The sequence below is a fragment of the Silene latifolia genome, chromosome 10 (genome assembly GCF_048544455.1).
Source record: "Silene latifolia isolate original U9 population chromosome 10, ASM4854445v1, whole genome shotgun sequence".
Classification (NCBI taxonomy): Eukaryota; Viridiplantae; Streptophyta; class Magnoliopsida; order Caryophyllales; family Caryophyllaceae; genus Silene; species Silene latifolia.
This window is the reverse complement of record NC_133535.1, coordinates 152,270,806-152,293,138: the sequence shown is the minus strand read 5'-3', so window position 1 is coordinate 152,293,138 and position 22,333 is coordinate 152,270,806. Positions and strand designations below refer to the sequence as shown.

The window sequence follows — 22,333 nt, the reverse complement described above, 5'->3', positions numbered from 1 at the left end:
AAATGAGGAAAAATCTGGGATTATTTTTAGTCCTAGCACGAAGATTAGGAATGCAAGGACCTGCATGAAGATTCTCAAGATAAAAGGAAATAAAGGAATGGGTAAATATCTGGGTTTACCAACTGAGGTGCAGGGTTCAAAGAAGACTTTCTTTAAAGGTTTGATTGATCATGTAATGAAGCGCATAACATCGTGGAACGGAATTTTTCTATCTCCAGCGGGACGACTAACCCTTATTTCTTCTGTCCTATCAAATCTCTCCAATTACTTTCTATCGGTGTTCAAAGTGCCGGTAAGTGTGACTCATAGACTCAACTCTCTTTTGTCACATTTTTGGTGGGCAGGATGTAAATCTGGAAAAACAATCCACTGGTGTAGTCATAAATTCCTTAGTCTCCCGAAATGCGAAGGCGGGCTGGGTATAAGGAACATTGAATGCTTGAATCAAGCCATGTTAGCTAAACATGGATGGAGGATTGCCAAAGGGCATGATTCTTATTTTAGTCGTGTCTTCAGGAAATTATTATTGGGCAATGCCATGGTAGGAGATGAGGGATCTATTAGGAAAAAGTCGGGCTTTTCCTGGGGCTCGAGAAGTGTTCTCCATGGTCTAAATCTAATCCAGGAACATATGGGATGGAAACCTGGACGATCATCAAAGCTAAATGTGTGGACTAGTAAATGGGTGGAAGGGGAGTATGCGGAGGCTGGAAATAATAATCTTTCAGTAGATGTGGGTAACATTAGAAACCTTAAGGTAAAGGATCTTTACATTGAGGGGGAGGAGGATGAAAGGGGAAACTGGAATGAGGAAAAGATACGAGATCTATTCTCGGAGGAGACTGCAAGTAAAATTCTGGCAATGCCAATTATTCTGTCCCGAAGGGAGGATTCTATCTTCTGGCCGCATAGTAGCACGGGAGAATATAATGTGAAAAGTGGATATGGAATGGTATTCACGAATTTCATAGAAATGCATGGGTCGGAAAAGGATAGGACACTACTACAAATCCAGGCAACTACAACGCCCCTTTAACAACGAATATTCACGAAAATCACAATAAACGTTGTAGAATGCATGGCGCGAATTTTACTAAAATCAATTACAACGGGTATGGTTATAAAAACCGTTGTTATTCGTTTTAACAACGGGTCACACATGAACAACCGTTGTTAATAATTTGGCGCAAAATTGGCGCAAAGTTAGTGAAAAGTAATAACAACGGTTATTTTTGAAACCCGTTGTTAAAACTTATTTAACAACGGGTGTTTTCTACAACCGTTGTTAAAACATATTTCACAACGGTTGTTGTTTAATAACCGTTGTCAATACCTTCCATACTATAAACCACACAAACACAAGTCTGCTGCAACCACAAAACACAAACCTTAATACACAAACACAAACCCAAAGAAATGACCAAACACAAACACAAAACACACACTTTCTCATCGTCTCTTTCTCTCTTTCTCATCGTCGCTTTATCTTCTCGCCGTCACCGTTGATTTCATCGTCTCTTTACGTACGTTCGTAATTATCGGAGTTTGTTTCATCGTCATTATTTTATTGTTCTAATTATTTCATTTCAATGTATGTGTTTTTATCGACCATTAGGTTCCGTTCAAAGATCTGCTAATTATTTCATTTCCATGTATGTGTTTCTAATTATTTCATTTCCATCTTCTTTGGCGTCCTTGAGACGGATCGAGCATGTTTTAGCGAGTTAGGGTTTGGAGAATATATTGAGATAATGGAAATGCATGTTAGTTGAGATAATGCAATGTATTTATACTAATGTGTGGGTTGAGTTGTTTTTTAATTAATATATATGTTAGGAAGTTGTGCCATATATGTTAGGAAGTTGTGCCATAATCAGATCTTGATGATGAATGATAGATCTATGGAGTTGAAAAAATGGAAGCAAATCAAACAAGCATAACTCAACACTTTCAAAATGATCATTTCATTTAATTTTAAACCAAATACATTACAAAGCAATTATCGAAATCAAAAGATGTATAATAAGCCGGAACAACCCCGGTTAAGCGTAAAAAGCGCTTCTCAACCTGCCACCAATCACGCCACTCTGGTATACCGCTAACTTCCGGGTCATTGGCTTCATATTTTGCAATAACAGATTGAATATATGCAAGGACACGACTTGCATGTGGAGATAAGGTTGGAAGAGTACAACTCAACATATCTCTGGTCGACCCAAGTTGCGAATATCGAGTCGACGAGGGTATGAAGATGATGATGATGATGAGGCTTTGTTGACAAGCCGGATTGCTTCACGCCTCTTAATCCAATAATTCCGTTGATGTTCAAGGGATGCTTTGATTAATGGGTGTTGATCGGCGGAAGTCCTACGGCGAGAACCTTCCCATCATCTTCAATCGTTTGTGTAAGCCATTCTTCGTTGTTGATAAAATTAGGGTTCATTGCCATGTTGTTTCAATTAATGAATGTTAGTAAAGGATGCTTTAATATGTTAGTAAAGGATGCTTTAATATTTATAGCTAGTAATATTTAATTTTTTTTTTTTTATTTTTTAAGAACAAACAACAACGGTTATTTATAAATAACCCGTTGTTATAACTTTCCCCCCAAAATTGAGTCACACTTTCCACAACGGGTTTTTATACTTAAAACCGTTGTTAATATTTTCAACAACGGTTTCCTTAAGAAAACCAACCGTTGTTAAAACCTTTTACAACGGACGCTTTAACAACGTCCGCTTTTTTATATAACAACGGTTTTTGACCGTTGTTATAGGTTGTATCTGTAGTAGTGGGTCTAGAGTTGGGTGGGAGGAAAAGGATTTTTGCAGAAGTAAACTATGGAAACTACCGGGACCGACAAAGTGGAAATTATTGCTTTGGAGGATCATTACTGATACGCTACCGGTAGGAAACAATTTTCTAAAAAGGACGATCCCAGCTGAGACGAGTTGTAAATTATGTAATAATGAGGGGATGGTGACTGAGACAATGGAACACCTCTTTAGGGATTGCGAGATTTCAAAGAGGTTTTGGGCCTGCAATGAACTAGGTATTCGAGTTACACATGATAGTACTATAGACATTAGGAAATGGATAATACATTGGGTTAACTACATGGGTAAACTTGAGGAGGCAAATGTTCTGTTGTTAAGATTTATGGCTACATTATGGTGCTTATGGGGTGCAAGGAATAAAATCCTCTTCAAAAAGGAAAAATTCCACCCAACTACCCTCTTAAGCACCTGGGTCCTAGAAGTTGGTATGGCAGAAGAGGCTTTAGTTGAATATTCTAAGGAAAGAGAGAAAAGGATTAGAAATATGGCCGATATGGAGGATGAAAGGAGGAGGTGGTTAAGGGAGAGTAAACCTTTTTATGCAGTTGGATCAGGTTATAACTGTGAGTGTATTAGGGTAATGGTTGATGCAGGATGGAAGACATGGGAAAAGGCAAGCATAGGATGGGTGGCATACACGGAAACGGGTCAGAAAATTGTTGAAAAGTGTATGACAATTAAGGCGGAGTCATCTCTACAAGCGGAAGCTATGGGATTACGCGCGGCAGTTCTTTGGGCTAGGGAGGCAAGACGGTGGCATGTGGAAATTTCGTCGGACTGTTTACCGCTAGTTGCTTTTTTTGCAGGAATGGAGAAAGCCCACCACCTGACTAAAGAGATCCTTGAAGAAATCCTTGCCATTAGCAGTTCTTTCCATTGTCTTTCTTTTAGCTATATCCCAAGGTCGACAAACGAAGTAGCGCATAGCCTTGCTTGTAAGGCTATGCCTAGATAGTTAGGACTTTTATCTTTACAACTGTCAAAAAAAAAAAAAAAAAAAAATCTCGACCACAAATTTCCGATCCAATTCCAAGTCCATCCAAACGTAAATTAGCCCGGTCGAGAATAGTAGTATCTACTGTGCGTCGGTAGATACATGGAGAAAAATGCAAGGAGATATGGTTAATAGTAGTGTATAGGAATAGGAATACATCTTAAAAACTAGGGTAGATAGGGATAGTTAGATAAGTCAGGGTATGGGGTCTGACCTACCTTCCTTCACAGGGAAAGGTGAGTACCTTAAGAGGAGACCAATATGCATGGTGTAAACGAGACATTCAGAGCAGCAGACTTTGTAATTTTTTTTTGCTATTTCCCTAAATTATTGTTTCCATTTCTTTATTAAATTATTAATTAAATTTGTTTAAAATTCTACTCTTGTTAGAATTAAGAAACGATTATTTGATAATTGACAATGTCGAATTTCACACAAGCCGGAAAGTGTTGCTAACTTGTACTCGTAGGAGTAATAAATTTATCTATTGATAGAGTTAAGAAAGTCGGTAAAATAACACCTAAATACATTTTAGATTTTTAACCAATGGATTAAAATCGACTTAGACTTGTTTAGACTATTATTAATTCAGAAGCACTTTAGGGCACTTTTTGGTAATACATTTCAGGTATCTTATTTGGTCAGACTAGCTTATTTGACCGAAATTATAGGTACTTTATTTTTTTGTAAACGATTCGCAAAAAAATTATTTAACCAAATAAACTATCTGAAATAAAATGCTATCTAAAGTAGCATTTCTATTTAAGGTAGGTGATTTACTTTTACTTTTCTTTCTTACCCTTTAAATTTATACCATTAAACAATTATCATATTCATTTACGTCATTTCATCAAAATCGGTTACTTTTTCAATTAGTTTGCCAAACATTTTTTTTTATATAATCAATTATCTTATCAGCTTCTAATTTTTAGCTACCTTATCAGTTAACTTTTCAAGTTTTAGTTACCTTTTTAGTTTTCAGATAGTTTTTCAGGTTTCAGCTACCTTTTCATTTAATTTTACCAAAACGAGCCTAGGTACTTGAAATCCCAAATGCTACCCTATTTAACATTTCATTTCAGGTAGTTAATTGGGACGAATAATAAGCTACTTGTCAAACACTTGAAAAAATATAAACTACCTGAATTTTGGTCAAATAAGCTACTTTGACCAAATAAGGTACCTGAAATACTCTGCTAATAAATAGAGCCTAAATCCGTGTTTTACTTCTCTGCTACCTATTCCATGTATGGCAATAGAAAGTTAGAAACTTATCCTCATAAGTATCATAACCTAGCTAAGGTTATTAGTATTCTTAAATATTTTATTACTCCTTCCATGATCCGATCTAATTTTTTTACGTTTTCTTTTGTCATAATTCTCATAAAGACTAAGCAAAAAGAAGAAGAAAAATTATACGAGTAAATGACAAAAAGAGTAATTGGCTTTTTTGCACATATACTTAGTCGGAAATGTAATGAAATGGTCGACTAAACTACCAAAATTAATTAAGGAAAACGTATAGAATTGAGCGCGACAGACGGAATAGCACAAATGCTTAGAATGTTGATAGTGATAGTGGCATTTTGACACCTTACTTGATGAGATAGCATTTCATCCAAAGAACACGGCTAGGGATGGCAGTGGGTCGGGGACCCGACCCAGACCCTGAGGGTCGGATCCTAATGGGTCGGGTATGGGTCTCATTTTTTCAGACCCAATGGGTATGGGTCGGGTATGGGTCTTAAGAAAATATTTGGTGTGGTCCGATTAAGATCAAGTTATGAGACCCATACCCGACCCTTAGACTCTTTATTAAAGAAAAAATTCAAAATTACTTTTTCTCGAATTCATACCGCAGACGTAGTAAACAAAACTAAAGTCTCTTTCTCTTCTCTCATCCCATAAAATGATAAAACTCAACCAAACTCTTCTGACAATATCACCACTCCATCACTGACACAAGAAAACCACGACAACAGCACTGATACGCGACTGACAACCACCTCTCTAATAGCCGGCGACCGACAACCACCATTAACGGCAGATTAATAAACTTATAATGTTAAATTAGTATGATTTTTTTTTTTTTTTAATATTATAGGCCTATAATCGTTAATCTTGTTTTAAAGTGGTAAACTCCTGACCACCAGTGGCCAGACCCTACCCTTACCCATGGGTCCGGGTATGGGTCCTCAAATTTTAGACCCTTACGGGTCCTGGGTCGAAGACGGGTCCAAAGGAAAATATCGGGTCGGGCCTAATTTCAGGCGGACCCTACCCAGACCCTACCCATTGCCATCCCTAAACACGGCTCTGACTTGCCCATTTCTTCCAGGAGAGACTGACAACGATTTATCCATAATCTGTTCCTTCTAAAATAAACCATTTATCCAATATCCACAATATCACCTCCCAATGCTAATTATTATCCTTTTTTTCGTGTTATGAAATCGAGTGAGTTGATTGGTGATAAAACGATCTTGTTAATTTTCAAAATTTATTAAGTACTCGTATTTATAATACGTGTACAACATAACACAGGCATTAGTCTTGAAACTACACAAAGAATAAAACGACTTCTACGGGTTCAAATCGTAATTGATCTTACAAATTTATGACTTGTATTTATTATCGATGGGATCTTAGCCTAATGATATAGGTTGATCGAGGATTCGTTGATGTTTTATAGGTTAAAGAGGTTAGAGTATGTATGAAAAACTCGAATATTGTTAGACAGTAGATAATACTCCGTATGAGTTATGTAAATTGTTGGATTTATGCCTTAAATTTGTTAGTTGTCGCTTAGTAACGACTATGACCTAAACAGTATCTAATATGATATCTGGCTGAGTTAGGGTTTTCTGTTTTGGTAATTTTAGGTCTTTCTGTAACGGTACTATATAAACTCTCTATACCACAACCTAGCGGTTATGCATATCATAACAATCTGGATATGAATCCGAATCTGAAAATCTGTAATCACCTAAATATCAATAAAACTCTCCTCTCTCCTCTCTTTTGCCCTGTTTTCTTTATCGTTTATATTTATCTTTTATCACTCTGTTATTAACATAAATGACGTATTTGCTTAATGATTGATACTTACTAGTTACTACTACTCGATAAAAACAACAAGGCAGTATTATGTCGGATAAGATCGATCGAATTGTAAGGCCGAATAATAACAAGGGGATGATAATAATCTAATAAACTTATCTATAACATTACTAATCAAATATGAATAATGTGGAGTATACATCATTAAAAGGGTTAACAGACACGGGATAATTGATCCAGCTTTTAGTCGTAAGATAACGCAAACTGTGTCTAGTAAACATCATTAAAGGGTTAGCAGCAGACATACGTAGTACTTGTACTAAACAACTAAACATCGGTGAACTACTTTAATTGTTTGATGTTGCTTTTGTAGCTAATCCGAAGTGACATTGCCTAACAATGCCAATTATTTAATACGGAGTACTTAACTATGAAAGGATATGTCAATTAAGAAACACAAATTTTAGTTAAGAAGAGTATGTCTGTTTTAAATTTAAAAATAAGTTCAAATAGCGTAGATAATACAAAAGTTATTGTCTAGGGAATAACAACAGTAAGTTTGTCTCATTCTATCCAAGTGGATGTTATATGATTGGTTTAAATCTTATGATTAGACGGATATCGGCTTCTTAAGGGAGACCAAACGAGATAAGGTCAAATGTAGAATATTTTGGCCATTGAGTTTGGGAAAAAAAAAATAGAAACGAAAGATTTAGTAATTCAATTTAAGCGAATTTCGATTTATGGACCTCTTTGAAGAAAAATAATAATCAATTTATGCCAATCTACTAACCTATCGGTTTGGATACTCTCCGTTTTCTACTCTCTCCATTTCCTTTCACTTTCTAAGGTTCAGTTTTTGTTATGGCCTGAGATGATCTAATGGTCAACTTTTTGATGAGATGATGAAAAAATAATAATTTAATATTGTTGTGTTAGAGGAAATGGAGAGAAAATATAACGAAGATGAATCAAGGATCCATATTCATAACCTACAAAATCAAAGCAATGTACATCGAACATAAATCATCTATAATATTGGCCTTGTTTGGTAAACAGCGGATTATATTAGCAGAAGTAGATTTAGAAAGCAGATTTGACTAGCATAATGATTTAGCATGTTTGACTAGCATATTTATTTAGCAGAATTGTGTTACAGGTGTTTGTTAATTGACAGTTTTAGTTTAGCGGATTGTTTAGATCCTTTGTAAAATGACAAATAAAAATATGAATAAAGTATTTATTAAATATATTAAAGGAAGGTTAATATTTTTGAAGGGGTAAAGAAGACAATTTTTGTTTCTTTCTAATCCGCTAACCCAATATGCTGGTAGGAGCAGCATATTGCAAATAGCATATTGGACCCCAATATGCTATTTCAATATGTCATTAATCAAACGCTCTAAATAACATATTCGTAAGTCAAACGTGCTAAACCTCTCCAGTCTCCAATATGCTGAAATTTGGTCAATATGTCATTTACCAAACAGAGCCAATAAACGAGTAGCATTACAATTTAAAATTATGTTGAAACCATGACTTTCTTAGACCAACAGTAACCTATCGATTTGGATCCTCTCTGTTTCCTACTTTCCTTCCCTCTCTATTTCCTTTTCTTTCCTTTCAAAGTTCAGATTTTGTTATGGCACAATCTAATGGTCGACTATTTGATAAGATGGAGAGAAAATAATGATTTAATATTGTCATATAGAGGAAATTGACGGAAAATATAACGGAGAGGAATCAAGAATCCATATAGACCATATTCATAACCTACATAATCAAAGTGAAGTACATCGGGCATAAACGCGTACAGCGTACTCATTGGGGAGTAACTAACCCATACACATTAATTACACTCGACTCGACTCGACTCAATTGGACCCGAGTTAAGTTAGCCCATAAAGCCCTAGGAAGTGTGGGCACTAGCCATGCCATCCAGCTAATAGTTCAATAAATTGGTCCACTATTTTGTGGGGTTTTATACACATTTCCGTTCTCGAACATCAAGGTTTTAGGGTGGTTGACAAAACACCATCTCCATTTATAAGCTTTTCTTCTTCCGTTAATTCTAAGGGACCCTTTTCGCCAGTTACCCTAATTTTTTAAATGACTTTAATGTAGAAGACCCCCAAATTATAATTTGGACCACCCTATAAAAGAAACAAATTTCAATTGATTTCATTTTTTCCACTATGTAGGATGGTCCTATTTTATGGAGGTAGTCGTTTGTTACAACAATTTTTACGTACCTTTAATTAGATCTGGTAAAACTGACTCGATCCAAATAATCCTAAACTTGAATGGATCCGTGCCAAAATGATTTAGAAACACCCGACATGATAAATTTAAAATAAAAATCTTAATAAAAAACGACTTGAAACACCACGACGCGAAGGATCTAATTGTTGAGTATGTACAAAGACGTAGACCTGACAAAACTGACTTGACGAATACCCGAACCGAGGACCCGAGCATGACCCAAAACCCAAATTGACCCGATCCAAATGTTGTTGCAAACTAACTACGAAGTATTATTACTATAACTTGATAAGAATATATCCAAAAATGACCTGAATTCGAAATGATCCAACCCGGCCTGACTCGAATTCTTATAAGCTCGAAAGTGACCCGACCAGAATCTGACCTGGTTACCCCGTTTGCGAGGTCTAGAAAGACGTAAGATTTAAAGCGACGGGGTAATAATTATGTTGTTGTAGTGAGTAATTGTAGGATGGTCCAATAAAAGGAGGCAAGCAAGTGAGCTAAGTCATGCCTGGACAATAGACTGACAGTAGTGTTTAGTACCCTGAGGAGTGGTGACAGGAACAAGTCTTGTTGTCCAGCCACCCAGGATCTTTTGGGCATCTGCCTTTGAGATTTGGGTTTTGGAAATGTTATCAAACTTGGCTATGTCCTTTTTTCTCAACTTTGTCAACTTTTAGTTGGGCATACATTTCAGAATCCCATGCTGCTCTCAGTTAAGACAAAATATAAACTAAAACCGTCTTACAGTTTGAAACCGTTCTTTTAGTACAGTTGAAATAATCATTTATTTGAATTTATAAATAAGTAGTGATTTTATATATAAAAAGACCGTCTCACCCCGTAAGACAGTCTTGATAGAGCTCACAATTTTTAAGGGTAGTTCAACTTTTAATGTTGCTGGGCTTGTTTATCAACCCAATCCAAACGAGTTGGTTATATGCAAATTTTCCTGCAATAGAACTTATAGATGTTTATCATCGTCTACCATTGTGAGACACTCGCATTTGGGAATAAGGTTAAGATGATTCTACTTCGGAGTAGATGTTTTGCATCTTAGCTCCAAGAGATAAGTACACGAATGAGCAATGTTAAACGACTTGTGCATTTTTCAGCGATAATAGTTCACCACTATTGAGACGGTTTATGTGTTACAATGATGATTGCATCCTTGAGAATTCAGCAGCTCGGAAAAGAGCCATAGTTTACATTACAGATGAACCTAAGGCCCTCAAGAACTACATACAGTGGCTTACGCCTTACAGAGTGAATGTTCGCTCCTAATGGGGAACAGAACTAACAATGGGTTTTAAGGTCCAAGAGTTAGGTCAAAAGAATAGTGAAGGCTTAAACAAAGTGCTCAGTTGGGTACTCGTGTTCGAGCCCATTATAGTCGTAGTACAGCCTCTCTCCTTTTCGAATATCCCTGTTTGCAATGAGCAGAACTTTGCATTCTCCTCCCAAATCATATCTTACACACTTGAGATTTTGCTTCTTCCTCCCTTCCCTGCATTAGATGTGCACACTAAGTTTCATATGTCAAAAATATATGCATTTTTATCACATAGCATGTTTAGATTCAGAACTCGGAACATGATACATCCAGAGTAAATACGGAGTAACTGCAAATAGAATGAAGTATCCTACAGCTAAAACCTGACAATAGACTACAACGGTGCCAAAGAACCTTAATAGCTCCCGTAAATGGAGTGATAGGGCAAAGGCATCTAAAATACTTCTGAAATCCTCATTTTAAACTGTTAATGGGTTGATCTTGCATGTAAGGCCATGGCCGTATAAAAAAAATAAAAAAAATTCAACAGCAAAAATTGCATAAAAGAACGGTTATTTCATAATAAAGACAGTGTTCCTTTCATTTTCCAACTGATGCCTTGACGCAACTAGCGATAAGTAGAGGTGTGATAAATCCTGGTCAGCTGTTGTCAACAAAGCATCATTTCCAAGCTGATGTTTGTATAACAACGAACCTTAAAAAGGCAAAACTAAAGAAAGAAAAAGTACTCACGGAGTGTAGTTGTTAATGCCATTGATAAAGCGTGCAATGTTGCTGCGCTTGTCTGGACATACAACGAGGCTTTGTGAAGGAGTATCAGCTGAAAGTAATGTCATCATGCTATCCCCATCATCATTTTCACGATTTTGGAGGTAGTCGACATCTCCAACATACTCTGTGATAATTGTCAAATCCTTGATGGATTTGTCTGCCTCAACTGTGAATCTGTTTTACAGAGTTGAAACCGTTAGCTGATATCACACTACCAATGTATATATACAAAAAAAATGTATAAGACGGACTTAAATGTAAAGCCAACCCATTGACCATATAGAAGTACAGAAGTATTTGGGTTGGTGAAACTGTCTCATACAAGACTCGGAGTTCATGAAAGGAACAATTACCCTTCTTTAGGATCAAAGACAACTAAAAGAGGAGGCCATTCTCCTTTTTCCATCATCTTCTTGCACAAATTTAAGGTTTCTGCATCTTCTCTTGACATGACCTAAAACCAATGTCAACGCACACCATAATCAGATAGAAAATTAACCGCGTGTGCTAAGAGACTTCCTGATGACAAACAACACTATCTTCTCCATCGAAATTCACCATCTCGCAATCATACATTCTTATGTTATTATAAGTAGACTACTGTCATTACATTAATCAATTAATATCTGCAGACTATTGCAGCAGAATAAAACTGCTATGTTCTATGTATTCACAACTACCGTCATATTTCTATTGCCTATAGCAGTTGTAAAGTTTTACATGCATTGCACCTCTAGCACTGCAATACCACACTCAAACAGATACTTGGATTACAAACGTAACACAGCCACTTCAGATAAGTCAAGCTATTCAGTAATTGAACACCTAATAATTTGCACAGTGAACATCAGCAAGTCTGCAGACAAAATAATGTGACGACATTTCTGAAACTTGTATAACATTCAATATTTACCTGCATTCCCCCCTTTTCAAGAGCAGCACGATTTGCTGATCTTGGAGCCATGCCAGCAACATAAGTTAGCTCGTTACTAAACTGCGCCCCAGTAGCCATCAACGCAGTGGCTAGAGACGCCATTTGCTCCAATCGTCTTTCATGATCTTCAGTTGGATTAAAGGGCAACAACTTTCTACTCTTCTTTTTGGGAGTCAATAGGCTACTGGATCGCTTCTTCCTTTTCCGAGTATCTAAATTTAAAGATGCTAATCATTGACATTTTCTAGATTTTCAAAGGGATATGGGAAAAACAATGAGACACAGTAAGCGGCATTAAGTTATGTACCTGATATTGATGTTTGGACTTCATCGGACGGCTTTTGAATTCGGAAAAAATCGACAATTTTAGTCTGAATCAATGGAAATTCTGCATATATGCAGCTAGAATCAGGAACAGCAAAAACGAGTATAGGTATTCAAGCAATGATCATTAAAAAAACTCATCTCTAGAGCATCATGACATTATACAAATTATAGAATAAGACCGTCTTATAGTGTGAGATGGCCTTTTTATTGGTTAAACACTCGTTTAAACTTTAAAGTATAACTAAATGAGTGTTTTTATACATACAAGAATTGTCTTCCACTATAAAGACCGCAAAAAGGTTCTTACATAATATTTGTTGATATAATTATACCATTTTAGCTGCTATGAATCACCATACCAGTGTTAGAACAAACCCTAATTTCAATTATCCTATAAATAGCCCAATTCAATCAATTGCAGATATCGACATAATGGTGACTAATTTTAATCACTAACCCAGAAATTTCTAATCAATTTAGTGCAGATTTAACCCAGAAAAGATTGCTATGCTTCATCATCAGCTCAATTTGGGCAAAAACCCGAAAAAAATTGATTCCTTTTCCTAAAACCCTAATCATGATTTTTCAAGATCTACCCACTAATTAATCAAACAAACAAATTAAACTAAAGATCACCCAATTCAATACAAAAACAAAAGCAACAATTTTTAATTTTAATTGAAAAACTTACTTTTGACATTATTGGAAGCAGAACAAAGAGGGCAAGACCAATCGCCTTTAGGAACTTTAGCAAGAATAGGCTTTAAACAATAAAGATGATAACCGCGATCGCAATCGTCACATAATAATAACTCAGCTCCATTCTCCCCAGATCCACATTCCTCGCAGCATACACCATTGTAATCTGAATCCGAGTCTGAGTCTGAGTCTAATAATATTAGTGTTGGTGGTGGTTGGGAGTTGTAGATTGGTTTTGGAGCTTGGGTTCTTCGGCGTAGACGAGACATCGGAATGTGGTGTTGATTGGTTGGAGTGGTGTGAAAGGGTGGTTGGGTTTGAGAGACGGTGGTGGAGATGTGTGAGGGTTGTACTGTTGGAGTTATAAATGAGAGATGTTTGGCGCCAAAGGATTGGTTTCGCGGTAAAATGTGGAGGAGGTTTTGGCGGGTAAATTGGGTTTGTTTTTAAAAGGAGAGTATTTGGGCTTTTGTGCTATATTGGCCCAAAATGGATGCTCAAGTTTCTTAGATTTACCTTGTAGCCCAAATTATTTTGGAAGCCTATTGTTTGTTTATTCAACCTTTCTAACCAAAATCACAAATTAACATTTTGGAAGAGATATCAATCACTCTTCTTGTGTGACGGATACCATTTTACCTCACAAAACTCCACTTTTTCTCTCTCTGCAACACTATTCATGTGGTCTCCTTTCTCCACTAACCCATTTTGTTACCATTTTAACTCACAAAATATCCGCCACAAATGGTAACCCGTCACAAGGGAGACCAATTGAACCAAAATAGGGTGGTTGGTTTCTAGGAAGGATATATTTATGTGACGGAGGATTAAGGGAAATTATGATTATAATTAATTTATTAAATAGGTTATTTGTGTCGAGTTTGTGTTTAAAGAATTCAATTCAAATCTAACCCAATTAAATTTCGTGTCGTGTTCGTATTGATCTACTTACATAAATGTGTCATTAAGCTTCAACCCAAACTCATTAATTTCGTGTCGGATTCGTATCTTGTTTTCGGATCATGTCAGTGTTTACCGACCTTAGTTTTATTCGATTATCTAATGTCTATGTACTTTAAAAATTATTTAGATGGCCAATCAAACCATTTCTCATATGGTTAAAAATCCGCAAAAGTGGCAATTTGCCCCCTTAACTTTGTCCAATGGTGAAATTAAGCCCCTTAAGTTTTATTTGTAGCAATCAAACCCCATAACTTTAGTGAAAAGTGAAATTAAACATCATTGTTTGATTTTTCATGAAATTCCACCAAAATTCATTTAATAATACAATTAATCAAATACAAAATTTAATTTCTATAACTTTATAACTTTTATAAAATATATAATTGTAATGACGAGTATTTTCTTATAATTATAAGATTGTTAGAAAATTTATTATAAATGTAAGAATATAGTTCATGAAATTTTATCATTTTTTTTATTTTGTTTATTATAGATGAATGCAAAATTATTCTTTAAATGAATAATTTTATATAAATTAATAAATATAAAATTAGTATTTTTTATGTATACTATATAAGTTGTATAAAGTAAATATAAAATGAATTTTTGTTGAGAATTAAGTGAAAAATAAAAAATGGGGTTGAATTTCACTTTTTGATAGAGTTAAAGGTTTGATTGTTAAGATAGAAACTTAAGGGGCCTAATTTCACTATTGAACAAAGTTAAGGGGACAAATTGCCACTTTTGCGGTTAAAAATCTAAGATCATTACAACAACAACAAGAACATCAGAGTCTTAATCCCAAAATAATTTGGGGTCGGCTGACATGAATCCTCCTTTAGAACCGTCCATGGATGAACGCACACCTCAAAATGCGAATAAAAAAGAAAAAATGAAAAACAAAAGGAAAGCGAAAATGTAAATTAAAATAAGATTTTAAATTTACACCTAAGCGTCACCATACCTCCCGTTTATCTAGACAAAATCAAAATTTTCAATAGCGCATATTACCTCCGTCTTAAAAACTAAACCGACGAAAATTAGATAAAAAAAGAGTATCCATAATGGATCATGGTATAAAACCTTCTTACAGAAAAACCACAACAAGAACATCAATGTATAATGGAGCACACGTACCCAAACCTGCCACCCATACACTGGGTTTCCAACCCCGACTCGCCCGAGTTCACTCAACTGAGTTATGCATTGACTCACTCCTCAATCGTCGCCATTGACGCAGAATGGAAGCCCGTTCGCCACCATCCCGACCCCACTACCGAACGCACTTTCCCCACCGTCTCCCTCCTCCAACTCGCCTGCCGACTCGCCCGTTCTCCATCCGACTCGTCAGAGTCGACTCAGACCGACTCAGTGGTTGTATTCCTTGTTGACCTGCAGTCTGTTCCCCTGAGCTCAATTTATGGCCCGTTGAAGGAGATGTTGGTCGCGTATGATGTGTTGAAATTAGGGTTTAAGTTCAAGCAGGATTTGGTTTATTTGAGCTCTACTTTTTGTAATTTTGGCTGTGATCCTGGTTTTGATAAGGTATATGGTAATATGGTAATTACTGTCTAAAGACGGTCTTATAGTGTGAGACGGTTATTTTATTGGTTAAAGACTCAACCGTCTCACACGGTAAAACGGTCTTAATTTTATAATTTGTGGTGTTTTTATTATTTGGGTTTGTCTATTGTTGTTTATAATGATAGTTCATTTGTTTTTGTGAATTGCTTCGTTATTGATTGTTAATTAAGGTTGGAGATAGAAATTTAGGAACAAATTTTGATTCAATTATGAAACTTGTAATGCTCAAAGCTAAAGTTAGCAACTTTGGAACATTTTCATGATCATTTCCCCATCGTTATTGCCAATGTAGCATATATATGGAATTATGGAGGAAAAGGACTAGTGATAAGGTTGATTAGGTTGATTAATGATGTTTCTTAAAGTGCCCTTTTCGTTAATTTGCAATCAGCATGGATAAATTTGTGCTGAAATCTCAATTGATTAATGATGTTTCATTCACCATGTCATGTTATCGTCAATTTTATATGCTTGTGCTCAATGTTAAAGTCTGTAACTTTGGCTCATTTTCTTGATCATTTCCCTCTTTTTTCGCCAATGTAGTATAGAATAACTATAGATACGGAATTATGGAGAATGAGGGATTGTGATGTGATTGATTAATGGTGTTTATTAGATTGCCCTTTTGGTTAATTTGCAATTAGCACCGGTAAATTGGTGGCTGGCGACAAATGGTGCTCAATATCTTAATTGATTGATGTTACATTTTTCATTCACAATGTCATGTTGTCGTCAAATTAAAAAACACTTGCTCAATGTTAAGTTGTAACTTTGGCTCACTTTCTGGACCATTTCCCCCCTTTATGCTCGATAGCTTAATTGGTGTTATTGAAGTTTGGTTGATTGGACGGTTTTTTTGGGAGGTGTTTTTATGTTAGATATGCATTCATGATTGTTTCAGCATTTTGATGGAGATATTTTGTGGTCGAATAGGCAGAGCCGTTCTTAGATATCTCGAGCATTTATTATCTCTTACAACAAAGGCAACATGGGAGAAGTGCGTCCAAGGATAGCAAGAGTCTAGCTACAATTTGCAAGGAATTGTTGGGATTGTCTCTTTCAAAGGTAGAGAGGCTTGAATGCTCCATCCACTCTTCTTTACTGTCTTGCTTAGTTTATGTGAAATAATTTGTTATTCCAGGCTGTGGAATGCACCCACGCGAGTTGTTCTAAATCCACCAAAGTGGTGAAACAATGACTGAAAAATTTGTGCAATTTATTTGTTATTTCATTGTCACCTATAACTCCTCTGGTGGATTTATAGTAGTCATAGAGAACCTTTTGTCAGCTATCGGAAAACCTACATGTCAAATTACTCAAATATAACGCATGATATGGCGAGGCTGTGTCACCAGTTTCATGTTCCTCTTCAATAATCCACCAGGAACTTCAATGCAGTGATTGGTCGCAACGCCCCCTCACAGAGGAGCAAAAAATATATGCTGCAGTAGATGCTCACTGTCTGCTAGAGTTATTTACTATCTTTGAACTCAACATAGATAAAGAAGGTCTGTCATTCTCATACTTATTAAGCTGTCTGGAATTATTTTGATTCTTAAGGGTTTTTCGCCCCTTTAATCTTTTCATGCAAACATCTTCAAATTTATGTATAGTGGTGAATTGGTGATTGCCTGGCTTAAGAAATGGTCAGTGTAAATGTGTTTGGAGTTTGCTTTAGAATTGTGCAATATGTAATCACAAATATGTTGGTCACTACTCACTAGTCACTTCTTACTCTGAATACACGTGAGCTGTGGACTTAACCATACAATTATTGTGTGTTGTGATCAGCTTGGTGTGAATTTTTGGTCCATTTCAATTTTGTTGTTTTACTTCGTCAAGTTTAAAAATCTTACTCTTACTATTTCCGCATCTAGATGGAAGTTTATGTCATGAGCGAAGATTCATGTAAACTTGTTATACCAAACTTTGCTCTGTCTACGTTGTGAATATATACACTCCTTGTTGCATCCTCTACATTTTCCAACTTGTTCATCTGTATTTATCTTAACTGTCACTTGTGTGATAAAAGGCCGAATATGGGAGAATTTAATGGATTTTTTTTGTTTAGTTCCTAAACACAGATTCTCTTTGTTTGCTTCTAGGGCCACTTATTCCCACCTATATGTCTGAGAAAGATAGAATGAATACCAGTGAGGAAAGTCATTTTTGCTCTGTAGTTTTTTATGCAGGAGTATTAAAGACGTGTTATGGTAAAAGATATCATCAGAAAATAATCTTTTGTAGATATGAAAGAATCAAGTACTTTAGTTTGCTTATGATTATTTTATTTCCTTATCTCATATTTTCCTTGATAATCTGATTTCCCTAATTCAGTAAACTTAGAGATTTATACCCTTCTGTACTATTTAGAGGGACCTCGTACCCTTTTCATTAGGTGTGAGGATTTTCAAGAATTTTTTTTTCTTGTTTGAGATCTGTGTGATTGATTCAAGTATCTCAGATTTGTTATTTGTGGAGACCTATGTTGCTGAAACTAAAACATATTCAACACTTTGAATTATCTATCGCTTATTTTAAATGCTTCTAAGCCTCTAGCATCAGACATCTGCATGGGACTTTGCCTGTACACTCACAGGCATGCTTACTAGAATTCCAATCTGAAGGCCTTGTCCCATGCATGCTGTTTAGCTGCTGGAATTTCATTTATACTTTGATTATAAACTATGCTAAATGAGTTGTTTAATTTGATTTTTCTATTCATTTATTGTATTTCAGCATCGAGCTCTGCAAATAATGCCGATTCCCCTGGCTCTCTAAATTTAAATCTTGGGTTGAAAGAAATACTTGATATACCTACTGCTGATAGAAGAATAATAAGTACCAGAGTCGATGAAGCTTCAAACATTATTAAGGCAACAACTGCTTCTGAATTCTTCAAAGATTACCTTTCCATAGACGTCAGTATTTCTGATCCTCTGTGCAGACATACTATACCCCTGAATAATTCTTTTTCAGAAATCATTTCGAAATACAGTAGTAAAATTTTGCTGAAAGAATCTGACAGAAAACCTAGAAACTCTAGAAAGGTGAAAAAGCAGTCTGCATCAAGTTCGAGTCGAAGAGCAAAAGGTGCAGAATGTCTCGATGATTGGCAAGGCCCTCCCCCATGGGATTTATTGAATGGGGGTGATGGACACGCTAAGTTTCTTTGTGATGTCATGGTAGGTTATAATCTTTTGATTCTGTTACTCATACTTAAAGGGCCTTTATGACTGTTCCTGAACTTGTACCCAGTTCCCTTCCCCTCTTTTTTCTCATTTTATGACCTTTAATTTTGGGCAAGGTAAAATCTATGTTGGTTTGACGCTTCACTTTGGCTGTGTATCGCGTGTCGTGTGCCCCAATACCCTAATTATTAACACGTCACTTCCATTTTAGGCCAAAAACATGAAACTTATTCACATAATAGCTGTGTACAACATTCAGCTCCATGCCTCATCAGGCACTTGCATTTGAATCGGAATAACATAGGCTTAAATATTTTAAAACTTACATGGACATATGAAATGCCAAAATCATATACAACAGCTATTTATGTGAAGTGGGTAGTTTTTGGATATAGATGTATGATGCTAGTGTGATGCATTCAGGTAGAAGGGTTAGCAAAACATTTACGTTGTGTTGGTATTGATGCTGCTGTCCCCTACTCAAAGAAGCCCGACAGCAGGTAAAGAAACTAGTAGCTTAGCTAAGTGATTTTTTTTATTAAAGAACTCTTGTAGATTTATACTAATGAGCTGATCCATTGTTGTCCAGGGAGTTAATAGAGCAGGCCCTCAAGGAGAAAAGGGTCCTTCTAACTCGAGATGCCAAATTATTCAGACATGATTATTTGCTAAAAAATCAAATATACCGAGTTAGGAGCCTTCTTAAGAATGAACAGCTGCTTGAGGTAACACATGATCTTTACTGGTCTTTCTCGCAGGAACTCCAAATATATTTATTTCTATCCGTCTCTGGTTTTCCATACAACAATGTTACCCGGTGCTTCAATGGCTCTTGCAACAATGTCTTTCTTGCAACCTTACCTCAATATTAAGAACACAGAGCGGATTCTGGTTGACCAATAAGGCAATAATGAATAAAAAAGGGCAGTCCGGTGCACGATGGCGTCCCTGCTAGGCGAGGGTCCGGGGAAGGGTCCCACCACAAGAGTGTAATTGGGGCAAGCCTTCCCTTGCCATTTTGGCAAGGGGCCGCTCCAAGGACTTGAACCCGTGACCTCACGGTCACAAAGCAACACCTTAACCGGTGCGCCAAGGCTCCCCTTCAATAAGGCAATAATGAATATCGCGAAGAAATTTAAATCGAATGTCTTTACATCACTATAGCTAGTTTTGAGTCTTGTTGCTCTTTGCCATAATAATCCAGAAGCAAAGAACAGTCTGTGAATGTGGCAGTTCATTTTTCTGCCTTGGTCACCTACATAATATAACTTTTTGTAAAGAATCTAGGCTTGCCCCTATTACACCCTTGTGGTAGGACCCTTCCCCGGACCCTCGCCTAGCAGGGACGCCATCGTGCACCGGGCTGCCCTTTTTTTTATAGAGAACTTGACCTCTCTAATTTTGTTTGTTTTAGTTTTACTTTGACTCTTATCTTAGCTGCTGTCTCTAATTTTTGGGATTGTCACAGTGCGGTCAATTTAATGCTTCTCAGATCTTATTTTGCTAAATTCATAGATTATTAAATAGATTGTACTTGAAGCATATTCTTATAAAAATCCAATTTGGTTACCAATGTAAATATGTACTGACGACACAAAACACTACTACGGTTGGTGTAGCTATAGCGCATCATAGCTGCATGATGTTGCTGCTATTATGAAAATGACTATATCTTGGTGCTCATTGTAGGTCATCCAAACATTTCAATTAAACATTTCCGAGGATCGGCTCATGTCAAGGTGCACAAAATGCAATGGTAGATTTATCCAAAAACCCTTGACAACCGACGAGGCTATTCAAGCTGCAAAAGGTTTTCAGAAGATCCCCAGTTGTCTGTTCAACAAGAATTTAGAGTTCTGGAAGTGTATGGACTGCAATCAGTTGTACTGGGAGGTATTATATTGTTTCATACTATGCCTTGATGTCTGAACAAATTCTTGTATAAGAAAGCTTGACCTATGCTTTTAGTCACTCCACCTCACCTTTCGAACAAATAATCAACTTGTTACAAAGTCCCTTAAATAGGCAAATATATAAAGAGATACTTACATTCAAAGTGACTCTTTAACCGCATTGTTTCGTATTAAGGAGCTACTTGGTGAAGAGTTGCCACTGATGACCACTCCTTACAAAGTAGTAGGTCCTTTATCAAGGAGTTGCTTTCTCGTTTTAGACAATAAAACACGTGAGAGAGAATGTGTTCCACATAAAATAGCTATTTGAGGTTATTTTTCATTGATGAGTACAGATTTTTGGTTTTTAAGTTAATGAGTTGGAATTATGTTGCTTTATTCTAGTGAGGTTTGAGGTGGTAGGTAACAGTCCGTATAGAATCTATTATCGGGCTTGAGTTTTAAAATCACATTTCTGTGCAATTATAGTGTGAAAATGTTGGACATACATGCCAATATGCAACTGTGTTCCCTAGAATTTACCTTTGGTTTATTAGTTTTACATCACGAGGTGTCATTTTTCATTTTATTACCTAGTGTCATGGTAATACTGAGATAGTATGAAACTGGGAAACTAAATGCTACTTTAGTAATATTCTTTCCTACAGCCTATCTTCTAATCTTATTTAATCACAATAGCATACTATTATGCTGGTGTTTAATTCCTTAATAGAAACTTACCAGTGTCTTACTTTTAGATTTGTTGATTTAGACGTTTCTTCATTGACATCTAAATTTTAATCTTATCAGGGGACGCAATATCACAACGCAGTGCAGAAGTTTGTCAATATCTGTAACCTGAGTGAATAATTCCCATCATAACTGGTTAATAATTGCTGCATCTGTAACTTCAACTTGTGTTCTCGAGAGGAAAGGACTAAAGGCTTGATGTCTTTTTTCGTTCATCTATATAATATACTTTGTTGATTTCTTGTGTGCACTACATTGGAGAAAACAAATTAGAATGCAATTACATCCTGCAAAAAATTAGTGTTCTTTCCTGCAGCTTGGTCAAAATCCGTCATCTGTTTACCCTGATCTGCATTGATGAGGGTTGATACATGCCCATGACTCAAGGCAGATGCATTTCGGTAATGTGGTAAAAGAGATTGTGGGCAGGTTTATTGAGTCTTTGCATCATGATGATACTTCAGGTTAGCCAACCTCAAATTATTTAGAAGTATCAAATTTAGGATTGTCATTAAAAAAGAGTTGATTACACTACGTAAATTTAGAATTGTCATAGAGTTGAATGAATCCTTTGGTGAATAAGAAAAATCACATCTCCCAACTTCCATTCCAATTTTAACTGCATGTTAATAGCCTTTTAAATTGGTTTTGTTTGGTTATATGCAATGATTTAAGCGGGTGTAACCTGAGCTGATATGCTATCGCACTTGTATGAGCGAGATTGTCTTGTATGGCATGGCTTGAAGCTCGATGAGCCCTTAACCTACAAAGC

The 22,333-nt window shown here is 36.2% G+C and overlaps 3 protein-coding genes across 4 annotated transcripts; 2 read left to right on the top strand and 1 right to left on the bottom strand.

Annotated features, from left to right (window-relative positions):
* The first annotated feature begins 2,991 nt into the window (after positions 1–2,991).
* LOC141608564 (uncharacterized) lies at positions 2,992–3,792 on the top strand. The gene has a single exon (XM_074427905.1). It carries the CDS (start codon positions 2,992–2,994, stop codon positions 3,790–3,792), a length of 801 nt encoding a protein of 266 aa, XP_074284006.1.
* A 6,448-nt stretch (positions 3,793–10,240) lies between these two features.
* Positions 10,241–13,587, bottom strand: LOC141606402 (histone-lysine N-methyltransferase ATXR6). The gene is made up of 6 exons (XM_074425518.1): positions 13,174–13,587; positions 12,463–12,543; positions 12,135–12,367; positions 11,575–11,675; positions 11,183–11,395; positions 10,241–10,663 (listed from the first exon to the last, which is right to left on the bottom strand). Exons 1-6 carry the CDS (start codon positions 13,448–13,450, stop codon positions 10,504–10,506), a joined length of 1,065 nt encoding a protein of 354 aa, XP_074281619.1. The 5' UTR covers positions 13,451–13,587; the 3' UTR covers positions 10,241–10,503.
* A 1,635-nt stretch (positions 13,588–15,222) lies between these two features.
* On the top strand, positions 15,223–21,867 carry LOC141606401 (uncharacterized). Of its 2 annotated transcripts, none has more exons than XM_074425517.1 (8): positions 15,223–15,689; positions 16,662–16,793; positions 17,113–17,236; positions 18,468–18,913; positions 19,343–19,419; positions 19,509–19,644; positions 20,609–20,812; positions 21,622–21,867. In XM_074425517.1, the coding sequence occupies exons 1-8, from the start codon at positions 15,267–15,269 to the stop codon at positions 21,679–21,681; spliced, it is 1,602 nt and encodes a 533-aa protein (XP_074281618.1). In that variant the 5' UTR covers positions 15,223–15,266; the 3' UTR covers positions 21,682–21,867. The 2 variants fall into 2 exon arrangements, with proteins under 2 accessions (XP_074281618.1, XP_074281617.1); XM_074425516.1 differs by having other exon boundaries at positions 18,468–18,917; positions 19,347–19,419.
* Positions 21,868–22,333: the final 466 nt, after the last annotated feature.

Excerpts from the sequence above, each read along its gene's own strand:
- LOC141608564 (XM_074427905.1), top strand. The coding sequence starts at position 2,992 with ATGGAACACCTCTTTAGGGATTGCGAGATTTCAAAGAGGTTTTGGGCC.
- LOC141606402 (XM_074425518.1), bottom strand. The coding sequence starts at position 13,450 with ATGTCTCGTCTACGCCGAAGAACCCAAGCTCCAAAACCAATCTACAAC. Across the intron at positions 12,368-12,462 it reads AGTCCAAACATCAATATCAG|ATACTCGGAAAAGGAAGAAG; the intron begins GTACATAACTTA and ends CTTTAAATTTAG. Across the intron at positions 11,396-11,574 it reads GTCTTTGATCCTAAAGAAGG|ATTCACAGTTGAGGCAGACA; the intron begins GTAATTGTTCCT and ends TCTGTAAAACAG.
- LOC141606401 (XM_074425517.1), top strand. The coding sequence starts at position 15,267 with ATGGAGCACACGTACCCAAACCTGCCACCCATACACTGGGTTTCCAAC. Across the intron at positions 15,690-16,661 it reads GTGATCCTGGTTTTGATAAG|GCAGAGCCGTTCTTAGATAT; the intron begins GTATATGGTAAT and ends GTGGTCGAATAG. Across the intron at positions 17,237-18,467 it reads ACTCAACATAGATAAAGAAG|CATCGAGCTCTGCAAATAAT; the intron begins GTCTGTCATTCT and ends ATTGTATTTCAG.